The sequence below is a fragment of the Budorcas taxicolor genome, chromosome X (assembly GCF_023091745.1).
Source record: "Budorcas taxicolor isolate Tak-1 chromosome X, Takin1.1, whole genome shotgun sequence".
Lineage (NCBI taxonomy): Eukaryota > Metazoa > Chordata > Mammalia > Artiodactyla > Bovidae > Budorcas > Budorcas taxicolor.
In genome coordinates, this window is record NC_068935.1 from 28,211,814 (window position 1) to 28,233,548 (window position 21,735).

The 21,735-nt window shown below is 44.2% G+C and overlaps 1 protein-coding gene and 1 non-coding gene across 2 annotated transcripts in view; both read left to right on the top strand.

Moving 5' to 3' along the window:
- The window catches only part of SLC25A43 (solute carrier family 25 member 43), a 42,496-nt gene extending 23,836 nt beyond the window's left edge, over positions 1 to 18,660 (top strand). The window contains exons 4-5 of the mRNA XM_052663290.1: positions 16,130 to 16,264; positions 17,096 to 18,660. Of these exons, the coding sequence (XP_052519250.1) occupies positions 16,130 to 16,264; positions 17,096 to 17,296 (336 nt within the window). The 3' untranslated portion in view covers positions 17,297 to 18,660. The remainder of the gene's footprint in view (positions 1 to 16,129; positions 16,265 to 17,095) is intronic.
- TRNAE-UUC (transfer RNA glutamic acid (anticodon UUC)) lies at positions 2,891 to 2,963 on the top strand. Its single transcript has one exon. It is a non-coding gene; the product is annotated as a tRNA-Glu (tRNA).
- Positions 18,661 to 21,735: the final 3,075 nt, after the last annotated feature.

The window sequence follows — 21,735 nt, forward strand, 5'->3', positions numbered from 1 at the left end:
ATCTAGATCTGGCATAAGGATGGGGACAAAATATGTCTGGAGGAGAAAACCACAGGGAAGTAAATAAGAAATGACAATAATGTGATAATAACTACATTTATTCATCATGTAATGTGGACCAGGCCGTGTATCATCCCATCCTCTTCATCCACCCTATTAAGTAAGTATAGTTAGTATCCCTAGTTTCTAGGTGAGGAAATGAGGCATGAGGCACAGAGAGGGTAAGTTACCTGCCCAGCATTCACTTAGCTACCAAGTGGCTCAGGGGCTAGGAAATCAGGTCTCTCCTTCAGGCCCATGCTTTATCCACCAGGGCTCCAGGGGCTTGTTCCTGCTGCTGCTGCTAAGTCACTTCAGTCGTGTCCGACTCTGTGCGACCCCATAGACGACAGCCCACTAGGCTCTGCGTCCCTGGGATTCTCCAGGCAAGAACACTGGAGTGAGTTGCCATTGCCTTCTCTGGGGCTTGTTCCTAGATGCTAGGTAATCAGTTAGGGTTTTATTTATTTATTTTTTTTTTTTTTCAGTTCAGGATGACAGAGAATGAAACCTAATTTTGAGATTTGGGAACGCTGGGCCTCAGTTGAAAAAAAAAGAAAAACAGCACGCAAGCTCAAAAATGGGCATGAGAGTGGCTTTGGCCAAGGAATGGTTAACTCATTTGGAAAGGGAAAAAAAAATCTTTAGAAAACCAGGCTGTTGGGCGCCCTGGCTTTCTTTGGTCGCTGGCAGCCTGACAACGGAAAGCTTGAAGCCTGCAGATTGAAATGAGGAGCAGAGAACATTCAGCAGCCGTGGACCTTTGGCCGCCTCAGACTGGCCATGCCGCTCAGACCGGGAAGAAAGCCCCAACAGCTCGCCGAGCCCATGGCAGAGCAGGTGCAAAGCCCCAGCGTGAGAAAGTGTAGATTATTGTCATCACACCTGCCAGGAAGCACTACATGAGTTTCAGGTGTTCTGCCTAGTTCAGCATTTCTTGGTTAACATGGCATCTAGTCTCAGGAGGACTAGAGTTCTGTTCCCCCAGCACAGCCAACTCACCCACTGGTCCAGAAATACAAACACTGCTGGGTTCTCAACTCTCGGGGTCATGGGAGAGGATGGGAGCATTACCTTGAGTTCACTGCATCTTTAACTCCTTGCCATCATTTTGCTTTGGGGGCTGGGCCCTTTGGGAACTGACAGCTTCTGCCTCGGTCAGTAGCACTGCCTTGGCATTCTGAGGGGAAAAAAAGGACATTTTTCATATCCAGGTAGAGGTCTGGACATCCTTCAGGCCAGGTGGCTTTGTTTGAGTATTATCATTAAGGTGTAAAGAAAGAAGTCTCCCCTTTGTTTTTTCCAAAGGTGTAGAGTGCCCTAAATACTTTAGGGATGGCAGTTGTTGATCATGGAAACAAGACTATTCCCTAGAGGGCAGGCACGGGGCGGGGCAGAGGGGTGGGGGGTGGGCCCAGGGCCACAGGGAGGAGCCTTCCTAATTCCACTCATTGTAAAATCGCTCTGCCCTTTCCTCCTGACTTGCACTGTCTTATTCCTTCCAAGAGATAAAGTCTGGGAATCAAAATGGCCAGCCTCTGCTAAGCAGACTTCTTTGAGTTCCAGCTGGACAATAACAGCAGCTAAAACGGGAGCTCCCCTTCCCCCTGCCTCCAGGGTTGGGGTGAAGAGAGACAGGGGAAGGGAGGGGAGTCCCAGGAAAGGCCCACAGCTGTGAGCACTCATCTGTAGGCCCTGCTGTCAGGGGGAGATGCACACTGGGGTTTGTGAATCCCTCTGCTGGCATCAAGCCAGCTTTAGAAATGCAGCACCAGTTTTTACCTCCTTTCCCTCACATAGATGTTATTCATTTGTTTTGGAGATTTGTTGGTCTCTTTTTTTTGTCGTTTGTTTGTTTTTGGCCACGCCATGTGGCATATGGGATCTTAGTTCCCCGACCAGGGATTGAAACCGTGCCTCCTGTATAGGGAGCTTGGAGTCTTAACCATTGGAACACCAGGGAAGTCCCTGTTTATTTATTAGGGGAGGTGGGTGGTGGTTTTTAATAATTTATTTACTTGTTTTTGGCTGTGCAGGGTCTTCATTGTTGCATAGGCTTTTTTTCTTTAGTTGCAGCTCACAGGCTCTAGAGCACAGACTCAATAGTTGGAGGCGCACAGGCTTAGTTGCCCCGCGGCATGTGGGATCCTCCTGGATCAAACCTGTGTCTCTGCATTGGTAGACAGATTCTTTACCAATGAGTAAAAGTGCCCCTGCTCATTTGCTTTTGATAGCTGTGTTTATCTTAAAGCTTTCATTGGCAGACTAGCTCTGTGGTCCAGAGTGTGGGCTTTAGATGCCAGCCCTGCCCCTTACTCTTTGTGTGAACTTGGGTAAACCACGTCACGTCTCTGAACCTCATCTTTCCTCCTCTGTAAAACACGGGGAGAAGCCTAGTGCCTGGTTCATATTCCTGTGGAGAAGACTGAATGGGGTTAATGCAGACACAGAGCCAGACACATGATAAATACTCAGTAAAGCTAAGGTACTATTTTTATTCTTGAAGCATCTCTTCAGAATCTACTCAGGCATCGAAGGCCTGATTAAAGCTACAAAAGCCAGGCCAGGTGTGTTTATGTGTTTTCTATGATCACTGTAAACACCCAAATGAGCTAACATCACAAGACCTCAAAAGATCTTCCATCTCTATAGATAATGGTGAGAAGGGGTGGTAGTGGAGTGGATCATTCATTTGTTGGGTTAATTTAACAGGTGTTTACCCAGAGGCCACTGGGTGCAGCTACTGCATATGCCTGTGTATTCCCAGCCTGCTGAAAACTGGCATGTGCCAAATCTTTTCCCACAAGCTTCCTACGCAGTCTCACTCCCTGTCAAGATGACACTAGGGACACCCCTGATGGTCCAGTGGTTAGGACTTGGTGCTTTCACTGCCAAGGGCCCAGGTTCAATCCCTGGTCAGGAAATTAAGATTTTGCAAGCTGTGGGGTGTGGCCAAAAAAATAAACACAAAATTTTAGAAGGTAACTCTAAAAGTTGGCTCTGCCCTGCACACACTCCCACGGCCACCCTCGGCTGCTCCCGTGCCTGCATCTCAATTGCTTTCTCGAGTCTGGTCCAGCTGCACTTTTGATTTCCCCACCTCCACCCCCAGCTGGTACATGGAAACTATTTCTCTTCTCTTCCCAAGAAAAATGCTAGCCTGCTGTCCATTTCCTCGCTGCCCCCATGTTATTGCAGGCTTTCCGAGTAGGTCATTATGGGGGATGGCTTGTAGGCCTGCCAAGCTGGGAGCAGCTGCCTATTCCCGCTTGCATGGACATCCCCCCCCCCCCCACCCAAGGAGCCAGGGTGTTTCTCAGCTGTATGAGGACAATTTGGGGGGACCTAGCACTGCCAAGAGAAACTTGAGCCATGTGGCTCACAAGACATAAGAGCCCTTTTACTTTAATACCACTGGTTTTTTTAGCTTGTTTGACTCCTCGGGATTTGCCAACAGACAGAAGCCTCTTAGCCCAACTACCTTCCACGAATATACATTCTCAAACGGCTTGGAAACTGGATGGTGTGGTCTTCAGGTTGTGCCCTATATTACTGCAGAAGTTAGAAGTTGTTTCCAAATAACAAGTGAAAGGTTATGAGCTCCTGTTGGCTCCAACTAGCAGACTCTTTTCTTCTTTTTTGTGGATTCTTTCTTTGGTCTCTCCTTTTCAGTACTCTTTTTTTAAATGAAGACTTTGGGTTTTTTAGAGCAGTTTTAGGTTTACAGCAAAATGGAGAGGAAGATACAGAGATTTCCTATAGACCCTCTGCTTCCACACATGCACAGCCTCCCCCAGTATCAACATCCTCCACCAGAGTGGTACACTTGTTACAACTGATGAACCTACCGTGACACAACATAACCACCCAAAGTCCAAAGTTTACCTTAGGGCTCACTCTCAGTGTTGTCCATTCTATGGATTTGTGCAAATGTATAATGACGTCTTAAGTATCCTCTGTCTCTTCGTGGCTTGATAACTCATACCTTTCTCAATTTAGTAATATTTCATTGTCTGATACTGGTTCATTTATCCATTCACACACTGAAGGACATGTTGTTGCTTCTAAGCTTTGGAAATGAAGAATAAAGCTGCTTTAAACAACTATGTGCAGGTTTTTGTGAGGACATAAATTTTTAACCTCCTTTAGGTAAATACCAATATCTAATCAGCACAATTGCTGGCTCCTATGGTATGAGTATATTTAGTGTTGTAAGAAACCACCGACCTGTCTTCCAGAGTGACTGTACCATTGTGCGTGCCCACCAGTAATGAATGAGAGTTCCTGTTGTCCCCACATCCTCACCAATATCTGTTGCCCTCAGTGTTCTGGATTGTGGCTATTCTAGTTGATGTGTAGTGGTAATTTGGTTGTTTCTTATCGTTGAGTTTTAAGAGTTCTCCCTATGGTCCCTTATCAGATATGACTTTTGCTGATATTTTCTCCTAGCCTGTGGTTTGTCTTCTTATTGTCTTGATTAATGCTCTTTTACAATTAACATTCTACCTTTTGCCTAGGGAACATTCGCATTTGAAACAAAATCCAAGAGGTACAAATAATGTCCATTAAAAAGTTAGTCTTCCCCAACCTTTGTCCCTTGACCCCTCCAGTTCTCTACAGAGAAAACCCTATTGTTTCCAGTTTTTTACCTAGTCATTCCAAAGATGGTCTATCCAAAGATATACATAAATATGCATATTTATATTCTTTTTGTTTTTAGAAAATCAGCAGCATGCATATATCTCTTCTACACTGTTTTTTTTTTTTTTCCACCTAAAATGTATCTTGGAGATGGCACCTTATCAGTCGAGGTTTAACTGCCACATACTTTTAAATGGTGACGTAGTGTTCCATAGTATGACATACTATCTTTTTGATAGACATTCAGATCATTTCCAGTTTGTTGCTCTTATCAACAATGCCGCAACAAAAATGCTTGTAACATACATCATTTCCCACATGGGCAAATGTATCTACAGGATAGGTTCCTAAAATTAAGATTGCGCTAATCAAGGAAATATGAGTTTACATCTTCACAAGTATTATTTAATTATTTCAGTACTCATGGAAAGAACAAAAAACCTAAAACGTTGCCTCTGGTAGAAGACCTCTGGGGAGTTTATCACAGAAACAGTCAAGCACATTGCTTTGAAGTGTTTACCTATCATTTCCATTGACTGCAAATCCGATCCTTCTTTCCTTCAATATGTATTAAGCACATTCTGGGTGCTGAGCATATTGGTAGCCTTTGGGAACAAAACCATAAACAAGATAGACATAGTCACTGCCCTCATGGTATTTAGCCTGTGCGGTATGGGGGGTGGGGAGACATGAAATAATTATATACTGAAAGTGAAAATGTTAGTTGCTCAGTCATGTCTAACTCTTTGCAACCCCATGAACTGTAGCTCTCCTCTGTCTGTTGGATTCTCCAAGCAAGAATACTGGAATGGGTTGCCATTTCCTTCTCCAAGGGATCTTCCTAACTCAGGGATCGGACCCAGGTCTCCCACATTGCAGGCAGATTCTTTACCGTCTGAGCCACCAGGGAAGCACTATACACTAGATCATTACAAACTGTATCACATGCCATGAAAGAGAAGTACGGGGTGCCCAAAAGTGTTTACTGGGCTCCTGACTTAGGCTGGAGATCTGGGAAGACTTCCCTGCAGAAGTAATGTTTCGTCTCATTGGTGAGAAAGACTTAGCTAGGCAAAGGGAAGCACAGATTTGAAGTCCTAGGGGCAGGAAGGAGTGTGGAGTAGGACCAGCAGCGTGGATTAGAGGAACAAGAAAGAGCCTTCAAGGTCATTTAGTTTCAGCCTTCTGACATGTGAAGAAAGGAAGGTTCAAGGAATTCAAGGACTTGGTCAGGGTGAGGCAAATGGTGGCAGAGCCAGATGTAGGACTCAGCTTTCTCAAGTGGTGTCTGCTGTAGAACACTGCATGTCCATTCTGGCAGATCTGAACTGACACCACAGGATAGTCGCCTGGGTGTGTATGGAGGGAGGATTTAAGTACAGGGCCTTGTGGTTAGTAATCTGATATGCTTTGTGTCTCTTTACTAGTAAGATACAGTTTATGCAAATGGAAGTCTAGCATTCTAGGCTCCGGGGTTGGTTTAGTCTTCAGTATACTTCTCTCTTCTCCAAGCTTTGGGAGGTTTTGGGGTTTTGTTGTTGTTGTTGTTGCTGTTGTTGTTTGGGTATTTGGGGAAGTTTTTTAGGTTTGGGGGGTTTTCTGTTTTGGCCATGCTGCACAACTTGTGGTATCTTAGTTCCCCAACCAGGGACCGAACCTGAGCTCTTGGAAGTGAAAGCACAGACTCATAACCACTGGACTGCCAGGGAATTCCCTCTTCTCCAAGCTGAAATACTCTATAGTAATGATAATGGTGGTTACTATTTGTCAAATGCTGTTCTAAGCACTTTACATGTATTTCATTTAATCTTGACAACAATCCTGTAAGATAGGCATTATTATTATTATCCCATTTTACAGATGAGGAAATTGAGGCTCAGGTAGGCCAAGGCATTTGCTCAAAGTCCCAGGGTTAGTGAGTGGCAAACTGATGTCTCAATCTAAGCAGTCTGGCCTCAGTGCCCATGTGTTCTCACTGCCCAGGCACTCTCACTGTCAGCAGCTGGAGGGTGGGCTCAGGTCTTAGCCTTAGCTGCTGTGTGCTATGAAGGGCCCACGCCAGTGAAACAAACTGTCTGCCTATCAGACTCATGTGGGGAGCTTGCCAAAAATGCTGATGTCCAGACCTCACCCCAAGTCAGTTAAATCACAGTCTCCAGGGGTGATTCCAATCATTGATGATTTTGAAAAGCTTCCATGTTTAGTCTAATATGTAGCTAAAGGTTGAGAAGCATGGCTATATAGCCAGACTGTTCTTTCTTTCTTTGGGGATATCTTAATCCAAGCTGCTATAACAGAAATACTATAGATTAGGTGAATTGACAAGCACTTACGTCTCACAGTTCTAGAGACTGGAAAGTCCAAGATCAAGGTGCCAGCAGGTTTGGTATCTGGTGAGAAGCCACTCCTGGTTTGCAAATAGCCAGTTTCTTGCTGTCTTCTCCCATGGTGGAGTGAGAGACATTATTTCTCTTGTGTGTCTCCTTATAAGAGCACTAATCCCATTGATGAGGGCTCCACCCTCATAACCTAATCACCTGCCACCTCCAAATACCATCACAGTAGGGATGAGGGATCCAACATATGAATTTTGGGGACACACAGACATTGAGTCCAGGGGGCAAGCAGCAATATGATTTTGCCTTTGCAATCTGGGTGTCTATTTGTTTTTTTTAAATTAAATAAAGTTTTTATTTTGTATTGGAGTACAGCTGATTAATGATATTGTGATAGTTTCAGGTGCACAGCAAAGAGACTCAGCCATGTACATGTATCCAATCTCTCCCAGACTCCTCTCCCATCAAGGCTGTCACATAATATTGAACAGAGTTCCATATACTATACAATAGGACCTTGTTGGTTATCCATTTTCTGGGTATCTGTTTACTGTGATCCTTGTAGAGGCATTTATTCATACCACACCATGGGCAAACTCATGACTTTGAGCAAACTCCAGGAGAGAGTGAAGCCTGGCACACTGCAGTCCATGGGGTCACAAAGAGCCAGACATGACTCAACACCACTGCCATGAGCTCCAGTCCTAGCATAAAGCATTCATTCATTGTGTGCTGTGGCACCCACATTCGAGGTTGATATGTGGTAACAGGTTTGCAGAGGGCTGAGGTAGTAATCTAACTGGAAATAGTGTAGCTTAGTGGGGTAGAGCTTCAATCTGACCCAGATTCAAGTTGATGCTTTTTTCAAGCAGTCTGTGATTTTGAAAATTTCTCTTTTCTCAGGCTCTATTTTGCCATCCATAAAACTGGGCTAGTAAGATAATACTGCCTATTTCATGAGGCTTCTGTGAGGATTAAATGAACTAGTCCATGTAAAGTGCTCAGTGTAATGCCTGACACCTATAACTCTGTAAATATTGGCCATTATTTTATTTCCTGGCCATACATGTGGCTTATTTGAGCCTGGTCACAGGTAAACAGTTGTATTGGGGAAAGCTACTAGTGACACTGATATTGAGGGGAATTTTGTTTGACATTTGACGAGTGCCTGGTATGTGCAATGAAGGTTATTAAACCCTGAAGAGCTGAGACAGTGAGGACTGCCTAGTGTCTGCTCCCATGAGCTTGCTGGCTGCCAGCCCAGAGATTGCATCCAGATAACTTATACCAGGTAGCCTGGCCCATGGCAGAGGTCTAACCAGTACCTCAGGGAGCACAAAACAGGAAAAGGAAAGACTGGACATGTTTCAGTTCAAGTCCAACGGTGGACTGCAGGCAGAATTCCGTTTCTCAGGGCACCTCGGTCAGTCTTTTTCCCTCTAAAGGCCTTCAACTAATTAGATGAGGCCTACCCACAAACTATCTTCCCTGGTGGCTTAGACGGTTAAGCGTCTGTTTACAATGTGGGAGACACGGGTTCAGTCACTGGGTCGGGAAGATCCCCTGGAGAAGGAAATGGCAATCCACTCTAGTACTATTGCCTGGAAAATCCCACGGACAGAGGAGCCTGGTAGGCTACAGTCCATGGGGTCGCAAAGAGTCAGACACAACTGAGCGAATTCACTTCACTTCACTTACCCACAAACTAAGACCATGGCATCTGGTTCCATCACTTCATGGGAAATAGATGGGGAAACAGTGGAAACAGGGTCAGACTTTAGTTTTTGAGGCTCCAAAATCACTGCAGATGGTGATTGCAGCCATGAAATTAAAAGACGCTTACTCCTTGGAAGAAAAGTTATGACCAACCTAGATAGCATATTCAAAAGCAGAGACATTACTTTGCCAACAAAGGTCCATATAGTCAAGGCTATGGTTTTTCCAGTAGTCATGTATGGATGTGAGAGTTGGACTGTGAAGAAAGCTGAGTGCCGAAGAATTGATGCTTTTGAACTGTGATGTTGGAGAAGACTCTTGAGAGTCCCTTGGACTGCAAGGAGATCCAACCAGTCCCTTCTGAAGGAGATCAGTCCTGGGTGTTCTTTGGAAGGAATGATGCTAAAGCTGAAACTCCAGTACTTTGGCCACCTCATGCGAAGAGCTGACTCATTGGAAAAGACTTTGATGCTGGGAGGGATTGGGGGCAGGAGGAAAACGGGACGACAGAGGATGAGATGGCTGGATGGCATCAGTGACTTGACGGACATGAGTCTGAGTGAACTCCAGGAGTTGGTGATGGACAGGGAGGCCTGGTGTGCTGCGATTCATAGGGTCGCAAAGAGTCAGACACAACTGAGTGACTGAACTGAACTGAACTGAACTACCCACATTATGAAGGGTAATTTGCTTTACTCAAAAGCCTAGTGATTTTTTTAAATTGAAGTATAATTGGTTTACAATGTTGTGTTAGTTTCAGGTGTACAGCAAAGTGATTCAGTTATATATATATATATATGTACATATATATTTATATTCTTTTTCAGATTCCTTTTTATTATAGGTTATTACAAAATATTGAGTATAGTTCTCTGGGCTATGCAGTAGGTCTTGTTGTTTATTTTATATACAGTAGTGTGTATATATTAATTGCAAACTCCTAATTTATCAAATTAACAAAGTCTAGTGACTTAAATGTTAATCACATCTACAAAATACCTTTACAGTAATATCCCAACTGGTATTTAACCAAATATCTGGGTACTGACCATGGCCTAGCCAAGCTGACACATGAAACTAACCCATCATGGGGTGACATTGGGAAATGATGCTGGGAAGATAGGTGGGGGCCAAACTGTAGAGAGTTTTGAATTCTATTAAGTTTTCTTTGGAAAACACTCCTTCTGGAAGTCTTCCTTTGGAAAATTGGTGATTGGTGAAGGTTTCGAAGCAAAGCAATGACAGTATCTGATGAGTTTTGAGTGGTATACACGAGGGGTGAAGAGAACGTAAGGGTAACTCCAATTTGGGGCCTGAGCAAAGAGGTCAAAACACATATACAGTTTGTGGTTTTTATTAGACTTTTAAGTGGAGAGATGTCAAGTAGACAGTTGGTTACATGATCCTCTGGCTCAAAGGAGAGAGGGGACCAGAGGAGAACAGGAAGAAGGCCAGTGCAGTTGAAGTAGTGGCGCAAGATGAAAACTGAAAATACCTACTGGGGCAGGTCACGCAGGGCCTGAGCCTTCACGTCATGGGTTCAGCCAGCTCCTACCAGCTCAAGAGAGCTGATTATTAAATTGCAGCAAATTTGGGTGCTGGTTGACCTCACAGTTGGTAGCCTGCAATCTGCCATGGTAGGAGTATTTACAACATTGAAATGAAGAAATGCTACAACCCAGGGCTTCTTCCACCCACAAAACCAGTTGTTAAATATTTACTACAATATTACCACTACAGCTTACAGACAGCAGTGAAAATTTTATATTTATTCTCAGTGGCTTTAATAAAGTCATTAAAATATTTTAAGCCGGTGAGTAAAAAGATTTGATTTTTTTTTAATCACTCTGGCTGCTCTATAGAGACAGAAGGCAAGAAGTCTCAAACTTTTCCTGTCCCAAAGAGACCACTAAGGATGCTGCTGCAATGGTCCATGTGAACACTGAAGGTGGAGTGAAGGAAAGACATCTGAAAGATTGTTAGGGTCCCAAGATTGACCATAGATGGCCCCTGATTCATCACAAATTGACTATAGCTGAACCTGTTATATAATTCATGTAACTTGGTTAGTGTTTTTTGTTTTAGTGGTGGTAGGGGACCCCAGCGGAGAAGGCAATGGCACCCCACTCCAGAACTCTTGCCTGGAAAATCCCATGGACGGAGGAGCCTGGAAGGCTGCAGTCCATGGGGTAGCAGAGTCGGACACGACTGAGCGACTTCACTTTCACTTTTCACTTTCATGCATTGGAAAAGGAAATGGCAACCCACTCCAGTGTTCTTGCCTGGAGAATTCCAGGGACGGGGGAGCCTGGTGGGCTGCCATCTATGGGGTCACACAGAGTCGGACACGACTGAAGTGACTTAGCAGCAGCAACAGCAGGGGATCTCAGGTTGCAAATTACCTTGACTCATAACTGGGGGCTTTTTGCTATTTTACTGGAAACCAGCAGAAGATAAATCAATAATATTATCTCATAACAGAATAAGGCAGTTAATTTCCTGCATGAGCACAATCTCCTCTTTTTAATATTTCAATCTTTCAGTAGCAGGAGGTGCTTCAAACCTTGCAATCAGGCTGATTCTAAGGGAAAGGAGGCTTAATATCTCTTTGATGGCAGTTCTTTCTCAATGGGATAGGAGGGAAAAGAGGACATGTCAGAACAGTGCTAAGATGAACACTTTAAAGACATTCACCAAAGACCCCTGACCATTTTTTGGTTCCTGTAACTAGGCTGGAGACTCAGCTTGTTCATTTCACATTCCTTTTCTCATACTCTTGTCTGTGCTTGGTTGCTATTATACCTCAAGGGGAAGGCCTAACCCCAAAGTTCACTCTTTGCCTTGAAGGAGAACAGAAATCCCTTTCCTACAGAGCTGAAATTCTAGTTGAGGGTAGGAGCAACCAATAAAGAAAATAAGTAATTATACCAACTATGAAAGAGCAAGGAAAGGAGATAGGCCTAGCCACGATCAGTTCAGCAGGGTAATGGAGACAGGTGCTAAACTGAGTGGGTAGAGTGGGGAGGTGGGAAGAGAGGAAGTGGAGTCAGCCAGAGTAGACAGCTATTTCAAGAAGTGCAGATGGAAAGGGAGAGACATATCCATCCACAGCTAGATGGATAAGCAAATTATGATACGTCCGCACAATGGAATCTGACTCAGCAGTAAAAAAAACAAAAAAACTATTGATGAACACAACATGGATGACTCTCAAAGGCATAATGCTGAGTGAAAGAAGCCCATCTCAAAACAGTTACAAGCTCTATGTTTCCATTTTTATGACAGTCTCAGGGAGCAAAACTATAGGAACAGAACAGATCAGTGGTTGCCCTGGGTTAGGGTGGGGGTGACTGTGATTATAAAGGAGCAGGAAAATTCTGGGGGCTAGTGGAGCAGTTCTATGTCCTGATTACAGGGGTGGTCACACAGATCTATACATGTGCATGCATGTATCCTCAGTCCTCAGTCGTATCTGACTCTTGCAACCCCATGGACTGTAGCCTGCCAGGCTCATCTCTCCATGGAATTTACCAGGCAAGCATACTCAAGTGGGTTGCCATTTCCTCCTCCAGGGGATCTGACTCAGGGATTGAACCTGCGTCTCCTGCACTGACACGCGGATTCTTTATCACTGAGCCACCAGGGAAGCCCATCTATACATGTGTCTATATTCATGTAACTAACTACACCCAAACAAGGTAATTTTACTGTATGTTACTTGGGGAACACAAGATTGGGCAGAGTCTAAAAGACAAAGATTGGAGGAAGGAGTCATCTTTTCATATGGGAGGGACTTGAGTTTATTCATTTACTAAGGGAGGAAATCAGGTCTCTTGGGAAAGGTGGCCAAGAGGAATTCAAAGGTGTGAGATCCAGGGCACCAGTGGGAAGGAAAAATGATCTGTTCTCCGCACAAACTGTGCGGCACAACACAAACTCCGTCTGGGACGGAGGACACAGTGTGGTGTGCAGGGCATTGTGTTTGGTGAGGTTGGGAAGAGCCCCTGGGAGGAATGGGAAATGATGCTTCCAGAGCTCGCCCTGCAGTATGATGGTCCAGCAGAGGCTAGAGACCTCAAAGCTTCAGTGGCGCCAACCTGTCCCTTTGTGGATTCGTGTTCAGCAGCTTGGTGCAGAGAAGAGGTTGGTGGGGAAGGGGGATGGAGATCAGCTGAAGGACAAAGGGCAAGGATTTTAAGATGAGGAACAAAAAGAAGGGCTGGGAAGACAAGAAAAGGAGGACCATGAAGCCAACAGGGAACTAATGGCATGGGAGACAAGGGAGAGGGCATGTGATTAGATCAGTTAGTGATCCGAATTATTATGGTTAACAGGCATCAGGGAGCGGGGGAGCTGGATGGATGAGGACACTGGTCCAAGCAGTTCTGAAGTGGAGACAGAGGACTCATATGTCAGGTTAGGGGTTTGACTGATATTTAGAATACTTTCTACAGAATAGTCACAGCAGGACTTCCCCAGTGGTTCAGATGGTAAATAATCTGCCTGCAGTGCATGAGACACATGTTCAATCCCTGGGTTGGGAAGATCCCCTGGAAAAGGAAATGGCAACACACTCCAGTATTTTTGCCTGGAGAATTCCATGGACAGAGGAGCCCAGCGGGCTACAGTCCATACGGTTGGAGAGAGTCCGACACGACTGAGCAACTAACACTTTGACTTTCAGCTCATATTTATTGATCCTTGCCATGTGCCTGACACCAGTACTTTGCATGCACGTCTCATTCATTCTCACAGCACATACTATCCCTGTTTTCTAAATAAGGAAACCGAGGCTCGAAAAGATTAGATGAGTTACCCAGGGTCACATAACCAGTAAGTGGAGCAGTGATGGACTAGAACCCAACCTGTTTGACTCCAGGGTTTATGTTTCTCTGACTCATATACTCTATTGCTTCTCCCACATGGAAAAGCTTGATTCCATCATAATAAAATGCTATATTGACCTCAACTAGACATCTCAGAAATGAACCAAAGTAGGTGCATTGCTTGATGTAAATGTGTCAGCATTTCTGAAAGCCAACTATAAGGGGCTGTCCCTCTCACACTGGATCAGTTCAGTTCAGTTCAGTCGCTCAGTCGTGTCTGACTCTTTGCGACCCCATGAATCGCAGCACACCAGGCCTCCCTGTCCATCACCAACTCCCGGAGTTCACTCAGACTCACATCCATCAAATCAGTGATGCCATCCAGCCATCTCATCCTCTGTCGTCTCCTTCTCCTCCTGCCCCCAATCCCTCCAAGCATCAGAGTCCTTTCCAATGAGTCAACTCTTCGCATGAGGTGGCCAAAGTATTGGAGTTTCAGCTTTAGCATCATTCCTTCCAAAGAAATCCCAGGGCTGATCTCCTTCAGAATGGACTGGTTGGATCTCCTTGCAGTCCAAGGGACTCTCAAGAGTCTTCTCCAACACCACAGTCCAAAAGCATCAATTCTTCGGCACTCAGCTTTCTTCACAGTCCAACTCTCACATCCATACATGACCACTGGAAAAACCATAGCCTTGACGAGACGGACCTTTGTGGGCAAAGTAATGTCTCTGCTTTTGAATATGCTATCTAGGTTGGTTATAGCTTTTCCTCCAAGGAGTAAGCGTCTTTTAATTTCATGGCTGCAGTCACCATCTGCAGTGATTTTGGAGCCCAAAAAACTAAAGTCTGACCCTGTTTCCACTGTTTCCCCATCTATTTCCCATGAAGTGATGGGACCGGATGCCATGATCTTCGTTTTCTGAATGTTGAGCTTTAAGCCAACTTTTTCACTCTCCTCTTTCACTTTCATCAAGAGGCTTTTTAGTTCCTCTTCACCTTCTGCCATAAGGGTGGTGTCATCTGCATATCTGAGGTTATTGGTATTTCTCCCGGCAATCTTAATTCCAGCTTGTGCTTCCTCCAGCCCAGCGTTTCTCATGATGTACTCTGCATAGAAGTTAAATAAGCAGGGTGACAATATACAGCCTGGATGTACTCCTTTTCCTATTTGGGACCAGTCTGTTGTTCCATGTCCAGTTCTAACTGTTGCTTCCTGACCTGCATACAGGTTTCTCAAAAGGCAAGTCAGGGGGTCTGGTATTCCCATCTCTTTCAGAATTTTCCAGTTTATTGTGATCCACACAGTCAAAGGCTTTGGCATAGTCAATAAAGCAGAAATAGATGTTTTTCTGGAACTCTCTTGCTTTTTCCATGATCCAGCGGATGTTGGCAATTTGATCTCTGGTTCCTCTGCCTTTTCTAAAACCAGCTTGAACATCAGGGAGTTCACAGTTCACATTTTGCTGAAGCCTGGCTTGGAGAATTTTGAGCATTACTTTACTAGCGTGTGAGATGAGTGCAACTGTGCGGTAGTTTGAGCATTGACACACTGGATGAGTGGTGTCAATTCTGCCTGTAGATTGTATATTGAAAAGTTCTTTCATTTGATCACAAAAATTAGTTTGTTAAAGGACAAAAAATTACTTTCAGAGATGGGGCATTTTGGTGGTCAGCCAGAATGGTACTGGGAGTGGTGACGAAATCCATCGGGTAACCAAAGAAGTGGGTGGTCAAAGGGGTGTCAAGGTGAGGATCACTGATGCCTATGTCTAGAAATAAGGTATAAGATGGGATGACTATAGATGCTAAAGTTCCCTATGATGGTGGTGAGTGTGGAAGAGGGGGAGCTACTAGGTGTCACAGGCCTCAGTGAGTGTAGAAGAGTGGCCAGGAGGCCAGTAACTGAAAACAGCAACGAGTGTGGTTTAGTGCCACCAGCCCCAGCTGAGAGCTTTTGACATGAGAGTGGCCAGGGTCTGAGAACAGAAAGCGGGAGCTGGAAGAATGCCCTTCCCTCTGCTGCCCATTTTGGGACATCTGTGAGGTGGGGAAATGAGCAGCCCCCACTTGAGGGCTTCACAGAGGAGGGATCATTTAAGACAAGGAAACAGAAGGCACTTAAAAAAGATTAAAGTCTCTGTTACAACCCGTTTAATGTAAAACAGTATCCTTGGCAGCTTGCAGCTGTTTATGAGTATAGTATGTGTTAAATCCTTATAGCTAATAAAGAAGACAAATGAAAATGAAAAAAAAAAAGATTAAAGGCCTGAGAGGTGTCTGTCATGTCCAGAGGGTATAGATTGAGAGGCAGTGGCAAGTGTGAAGTGGAGTCTGTCCAGAATAGCTGCTTCCTTCCAAGAACAATAGCCCCAAATATGTGAATAGGGTGTCATGGCTTTCCTGCCCACTAATACTCATTCTAAGCCTACAGGAAAGATAGAGTCCTGTGGCGGCCATTCTTCATCATCATCTTGGCCAGGACATTGAATCTTGAGACCTTGGCTGCTTGACAAAACCATTATTTCCTGGTGACTAAATCACCTCATCCCATCTTCTCTTTCCTACCAGGCTCAGAGCCCCTACCTTCCCCATGGTGGAGGGGTGGATGTCCATTTCTCAGGAGCAGTGGACTGCTTCCGGCAGATAGTGAAAGCCCAAGGGGTCCTAGGGCTCTGGAATGGATTGGCAGCCAACCTACTGAAGGTGAGAGGAATGGTCAGTCTCCCGCTTGTCCGCCTCGGCCACTGCCACCCTGTTCTACACCTTTCCCACTCCCTCTGCAGTTTGCCTGCAAACACCTCCTCTAGCACAGAGCCTATGAGTGCAGGCTGGCTGTCGGCCCTGAAGAGTGGGGACCCTGTGCAGTGTTGGGACATCTGATACCCCATCCCAGAGGAGCTAAGCATTTAGTGTCAAGGTTCCCAAAAGGGAGGTTCATAGACTCCTAAAAGGACTGTAACCCCCTATCCTAAAATTGTATGAAAAAGTGTGTCCATTTGGGCATATGTACATCTCTCTGGGGAAAGGATCCATAACTTATATCATTTTCCAAAAGAACTTCATGACTTTAAAAAAAAAAAAGGTTAAGAACTGTGGACTAACCTTGCACTAGTTGGCACAGAAGTGATTCCAATCAAGACAAGATTATGTTAGGAATTGCCCAGCTGTCCAGTGGTTAGGACTGAGCATTTTCACTACTGAGTTCAATCCTTGGTCAGGGAACTAAGATCCCACAAACCATGCATGGCATGGCCAAAAAAAGGCAAGTGTATGTTGACAGGCAGTGTTAAGATTGTCTACATCCATATCAACCCACACCTAGGCTTCCCCAGGGCAGGCCCTTCAGTGGCTCTGCCACTCCTCTCCCCAACCAACATTGGGCCGGCTTGCATTTTTCCATCTTCCCTGATTCCAAAAAGAATGACCATGTTGTATTGTCCACAGCCTTTATCTCAGTTTACCCTGATCCAAGTTGATTGCAGATGCATTGATGTTTTAAGATTTTCACATGATTTTCATTTTCTTTCTCTACAGATAGTTCCATATTTTGCAGTTATGTTTGGCACCTTTGAGTTCTGCAAGAGAATCTGTCTTTACCAAAATGGTTACATCATGTCTCCTCTGAGCTATAAATTGACCCCAGGGGTGGATCAGAGTTTGAAGCCCCAGGAGTTACGGGAATTAAATAAGTTCTTCAAAACTGGACAACTAAAGTCTAAAAAACCAACTCTTTAAAACTGAATGGAACTAGAGGTGCATTGATTGAAGGCGTGTTGCAATCAGAGAGGAATGTAGCCTCAGAACTGTGCACGCATGGAGTAACAAGAGGGTGCTCCTGTCTGCTGCTCTTGGAAATGAGAAGATTCAGCCACACCTGAGCTCCAGAGTAATGGCCCTGTGAACACCTGCACCACCGTGATTTTATAACAAAACCTAGCAGTAATAAAATGTACAGTTTACACTGTGGATATAAATAGGCAATGTCAGTCAGTCAGTTCAGTCACTCAGTCATGTCCAACTCTGCGACCCCATGGACTGCAACACGCCAGGCTTCCCTGTCCATTACCAACTCCCAGAGCTTGCTCAAACTCATGTCCATCAAGTCGGTGATGCCATCCAACCATCTCATCCTCTGTCGTCCCCTTCTCCTCTTGCCTTCAATCTTTCCCAGCATCAGGGTCTTTCCCAATGACTCAGTTCTTCAAACCAGGTGGCCAAAGTATTGGAGCTTCAGCTTCAACATCGTCCTTCCAATGAATATTCAGGATTCATTCTCTTTAGGATTGACTGGTTTGATCTCCTTGCAGTCCAAGGTACTCTCAAGAGTCTTCTCCAGCACCACAGTTCAAAAGCATCAAATGGTTCAAAAGCATCAAATAGGCAATGTACACAACACCAAAGGGCCTGGCCATGACCTCTCAGAGCAACGTGCTGTTGAAGTGACTGGGCGGACAGCATGCTGGAGCTCCACGACAGGCTCACAGCTTACACTAACCCATGGCAGCCTAGTTTCACCCAGATTCACTTGAGACTTCCCGATCCAGTCATTCTAGAACTCACAGTCCTGGCTGACTTTGGAGTGCACACACCATGATGTAAATTATGCCTTACCAGAAACTAAATGAAAAACATTTAACATTTAAAAGTTACCACCATCATAGTAGATCCAGCCTTCTTTATTTAAATTTGAAGCCTTCTTGTGTTTCTAGAAGGTAGTTTATAGCATGACTGCTTTGTTATGTCCCAGAAGACCTTCTTTCAGTTAGTCATGTATAGTCCAAATGGCCTGAATTCTCTGCCTTTTTAACTTGCTTTGCAAGCCTACCCAGAAAATAAATTATTTAGTCAACTTATTCTCACAGCATCTCCCAGTTGCCTAGAGAGGATCAAATAGAACATCTGACACGCACACAGACCCACAATGTAACTAAAAAAGCACTTTGGGCTAATCATGTCTACTAGATTTTTTTTAAATCAAATTTTGGGTTTATTCCACCTTGGGGATTCTATGTCAAGTTTATGTAATTGTACCTTTTGAATAGCCTATCTATGCATTAAAAAGCAATATCTAGTATTAAGTTGTTAATTTATACACAAACAGAAAGAGACTTTCAGTATGTTGGAAGTATTTTTCCCTATTAAATTTATTTTCCAAAGAAAAATGATGTGTTGGTCATTTATTACTAATTTGAGTTAGAAAACTATTGCCAAAATCTTTAAGCTCTCAGAAACTTGTCCTATTGGAATATATCAAAATAACTCATTTTTTCAGCCACTGGGGCAGACTGTGTTTTATGGAAGAGAGAAGTTAATGCACACAAGAAAATCTCATCTGTAGCCCAATCAGTTACTGTTTCAGTTCAGTTCAGTCACTCAGTCGTGTCTGACTCAGTCAATTGCAACCCCATGGACTGCAGCACTCCAGGCTTCCCTGTCCATCACCAACTCCCAGAGCTTGCTCAAACTCATATCCATCGAGTCAGTGATGCCATCCAACTATCTCATCCTCCATCATCCCCTTCTTCTGCCTTCAATCTTTCCCAGCATCAAGGTCTTTTCCAAGAAATCAGTTCTTTGCATCAGGTGAGTTTAGAGGTGACAGGTAAGTTTAACAGATTCTTAACCCAGAGTGAATAGTTCATGTTAGTTACTCTTGATTTTCCTTGAGGTGAACAACTTTTTTAAAAATTCTGAAAGCTGTAAAAAAAATATTTTTAAAACTCTAGTACTGTTCCTAAAACAAATTTCCAACTTCTTATATTTTCCCAGAGGTATGAAGGAAGTGTTCTGCTTTTCTGCTTTATGGTTTGCAATGGGCACCACCAAACTGGGCTAAGTACTTTGGGAGGATTATAAAGATATGTAATGCAATACTGAGCCAGGAGTAACTTCTAGTCTTCAGGAACAAAACATACCTATACGTATGAAATGACTATAATTACAAAGCAAATACAAGCAAGGGCATGATAATATAGCAGCAACCATTAACAAGATTACCAAGGGGCTCCATAATTGATTCACTTAGTGAATCAGTGATTTAAAGTATAATTGAAAAAAAGAAGTCTTTTTTAACATGGTGGTGGTGGTTTAGTCACTCAGTTGTGTCTGACTCTGCGACCCCATGGACTGTAGCCTGCCAGGCTCCTGTGTCCATGTGATTTCCCAGGCAAGAATACTGGAGTGGGTTGCCATTTCCTTCTCCAGGGGATCTTCCTGACCCAGGGATCTAACCCAAGTCTCCTGCAATAGTTATTATTTATTTGGCTACTCCAGGTCTTAGTTGTGGTACGTGGGATCTTTGATCTTTGTTGCAGCATATGGCATCTTTAGTTGCTGCATGCAAACGCTTAGTTGCAGCATGTGGGATCTAGTTCCCTGACCAGGGATCAAACCTGAGCCCCCTGCATTGGGAGCTCAGAGTCTTAGCCACTAGACCACCAGGGAAGTCCTGGGAAGGAATGAGTCTTACATTACATTTTGAAGGAAGTAAAAGGATAATAGTTGGTTGAGGGGAGAATATGTTGCAGGCTGAAGGTAGCGTATGTGGTATCACAGAGGTGGAAGGAAGCAAAAGGTATCTGCAAAAGAGTGTGAAGACTGGCTTCATGCATTCATTCAATGACAGCTTGCACTCTGGGCATCATGGTACACCAGGCAGCTCAGGTCCTTGCCCATGTTCTAGTGAGGGGGGCAGTCAAAAAACTAATCAACAAGTGAGGTATGGATTGTAATGTTATGAGGGGGATAAACAGGGTGCTTTATTAGAGAATTACATGGGAGGTAAGGGAAGTATTTTTGATCAAGCACCCAGAGAAAGCCACTATGAGAGGTGATATTTGAAGTGAGACCTGAAAAATAAAAATGAGTCAACCACGTAAGGAACTAGGGAGAAGAGCATTCTTGGCAGGCAGAACGGAAGGTGCAACAGTGGTACTGGTAGTGGGAAAGGCTGGATGAACGACAAAAAAGTGAGCACAGCCAGTGTGGTGAGTGAGAACAGATGAGATGTGGTTGGACAGAGGTCCAGGTCATATGTGGCCACTTGGGCCATAGTAAAATGTTTAATTCTAAAATAAATGAGTAAAACAAGTTTAATTCCAAGTGCAGCAGGGAGTCATTGAAAGCTTTTATGCAGAGATGCTATATAATCTGATTTTCATTTTTGAAATATCCCTCTGGTTGCTATGTGGATAACAGATGGGAAGGAAGCAAGGCTGTGAGTAGGAAAACCAGTTGAGAGGCTACTACAAAGTCCAAGTAAGAAATGACGACTTATGGGGAATTCCCTGGAAGTCCAGTAGTTAAGACTTGGTGCTTTCACTGCCATGGGCCCAGGTTCAATCCCTGGTCTAGGAACTAAGATCCTGCAAGTGACATAGCCAAAAAATTAAAAATTTTTTAAAATATTTAAGCGATGGCTTGGACTAGAAAGGTGGCCATAAGGATGAGAGGAGTGAATAGGTTCAAGATAGATTTTTCAGTTTGGGATCAGCAGGATGTGCTGAGCAATTGAATGTAGGGAATAAAAGAAAGAAATCAAGGATGACACCTAGGTTTTTCACTTTTGACTTATTAAAAAGGTAGATAATGTTGCCATTTGCTAAGGTGGGGAAGACTGGTGGGGGCCCAAGTTTTGGTGGAGAAGGAATTAAAAGTTCTGTTTTGGACATGTTAAATTTGAAATGCCCATGAGACATCCGAGTAGAGAAGTCAAGTAGGCAGTTGGCTGGACCATAGGCTGTTCATGTAATTGTCCAAATCAGTTGTGGTAGACAGAATAATGAACCCCCCATCAAGGGTGTCCACACCCTAATACCTAAGAACCTGTAAATATTTACCTTACACAGCAAAAGGGACTTACATGATTAAGGATAAGGATATTCAGATGGAAAAATTATCATCGTTTATCGGGGCTTCCCAGGTGGCGCTACTGGTTAAAAAAAAAAAAAAAAAAAAAAACCCGCATGATCCCCTGGAGAAGGAAATGGCAACCCACTCCAGTATTCTTGCCTGGAAAATCCCATGGACAGAGGAGCCTGGTGGGCTACAGTCCATGGGGTCACAAAAAGTCAAACATGACTGAAGCAACTTAGCACTTAGCATCTGGGTAGGGCCAGGTAAAGTGGAAGAGGAAGGTGGAAGAGAGATTGGAGGTTGCAAAATGAGGCAGAAGA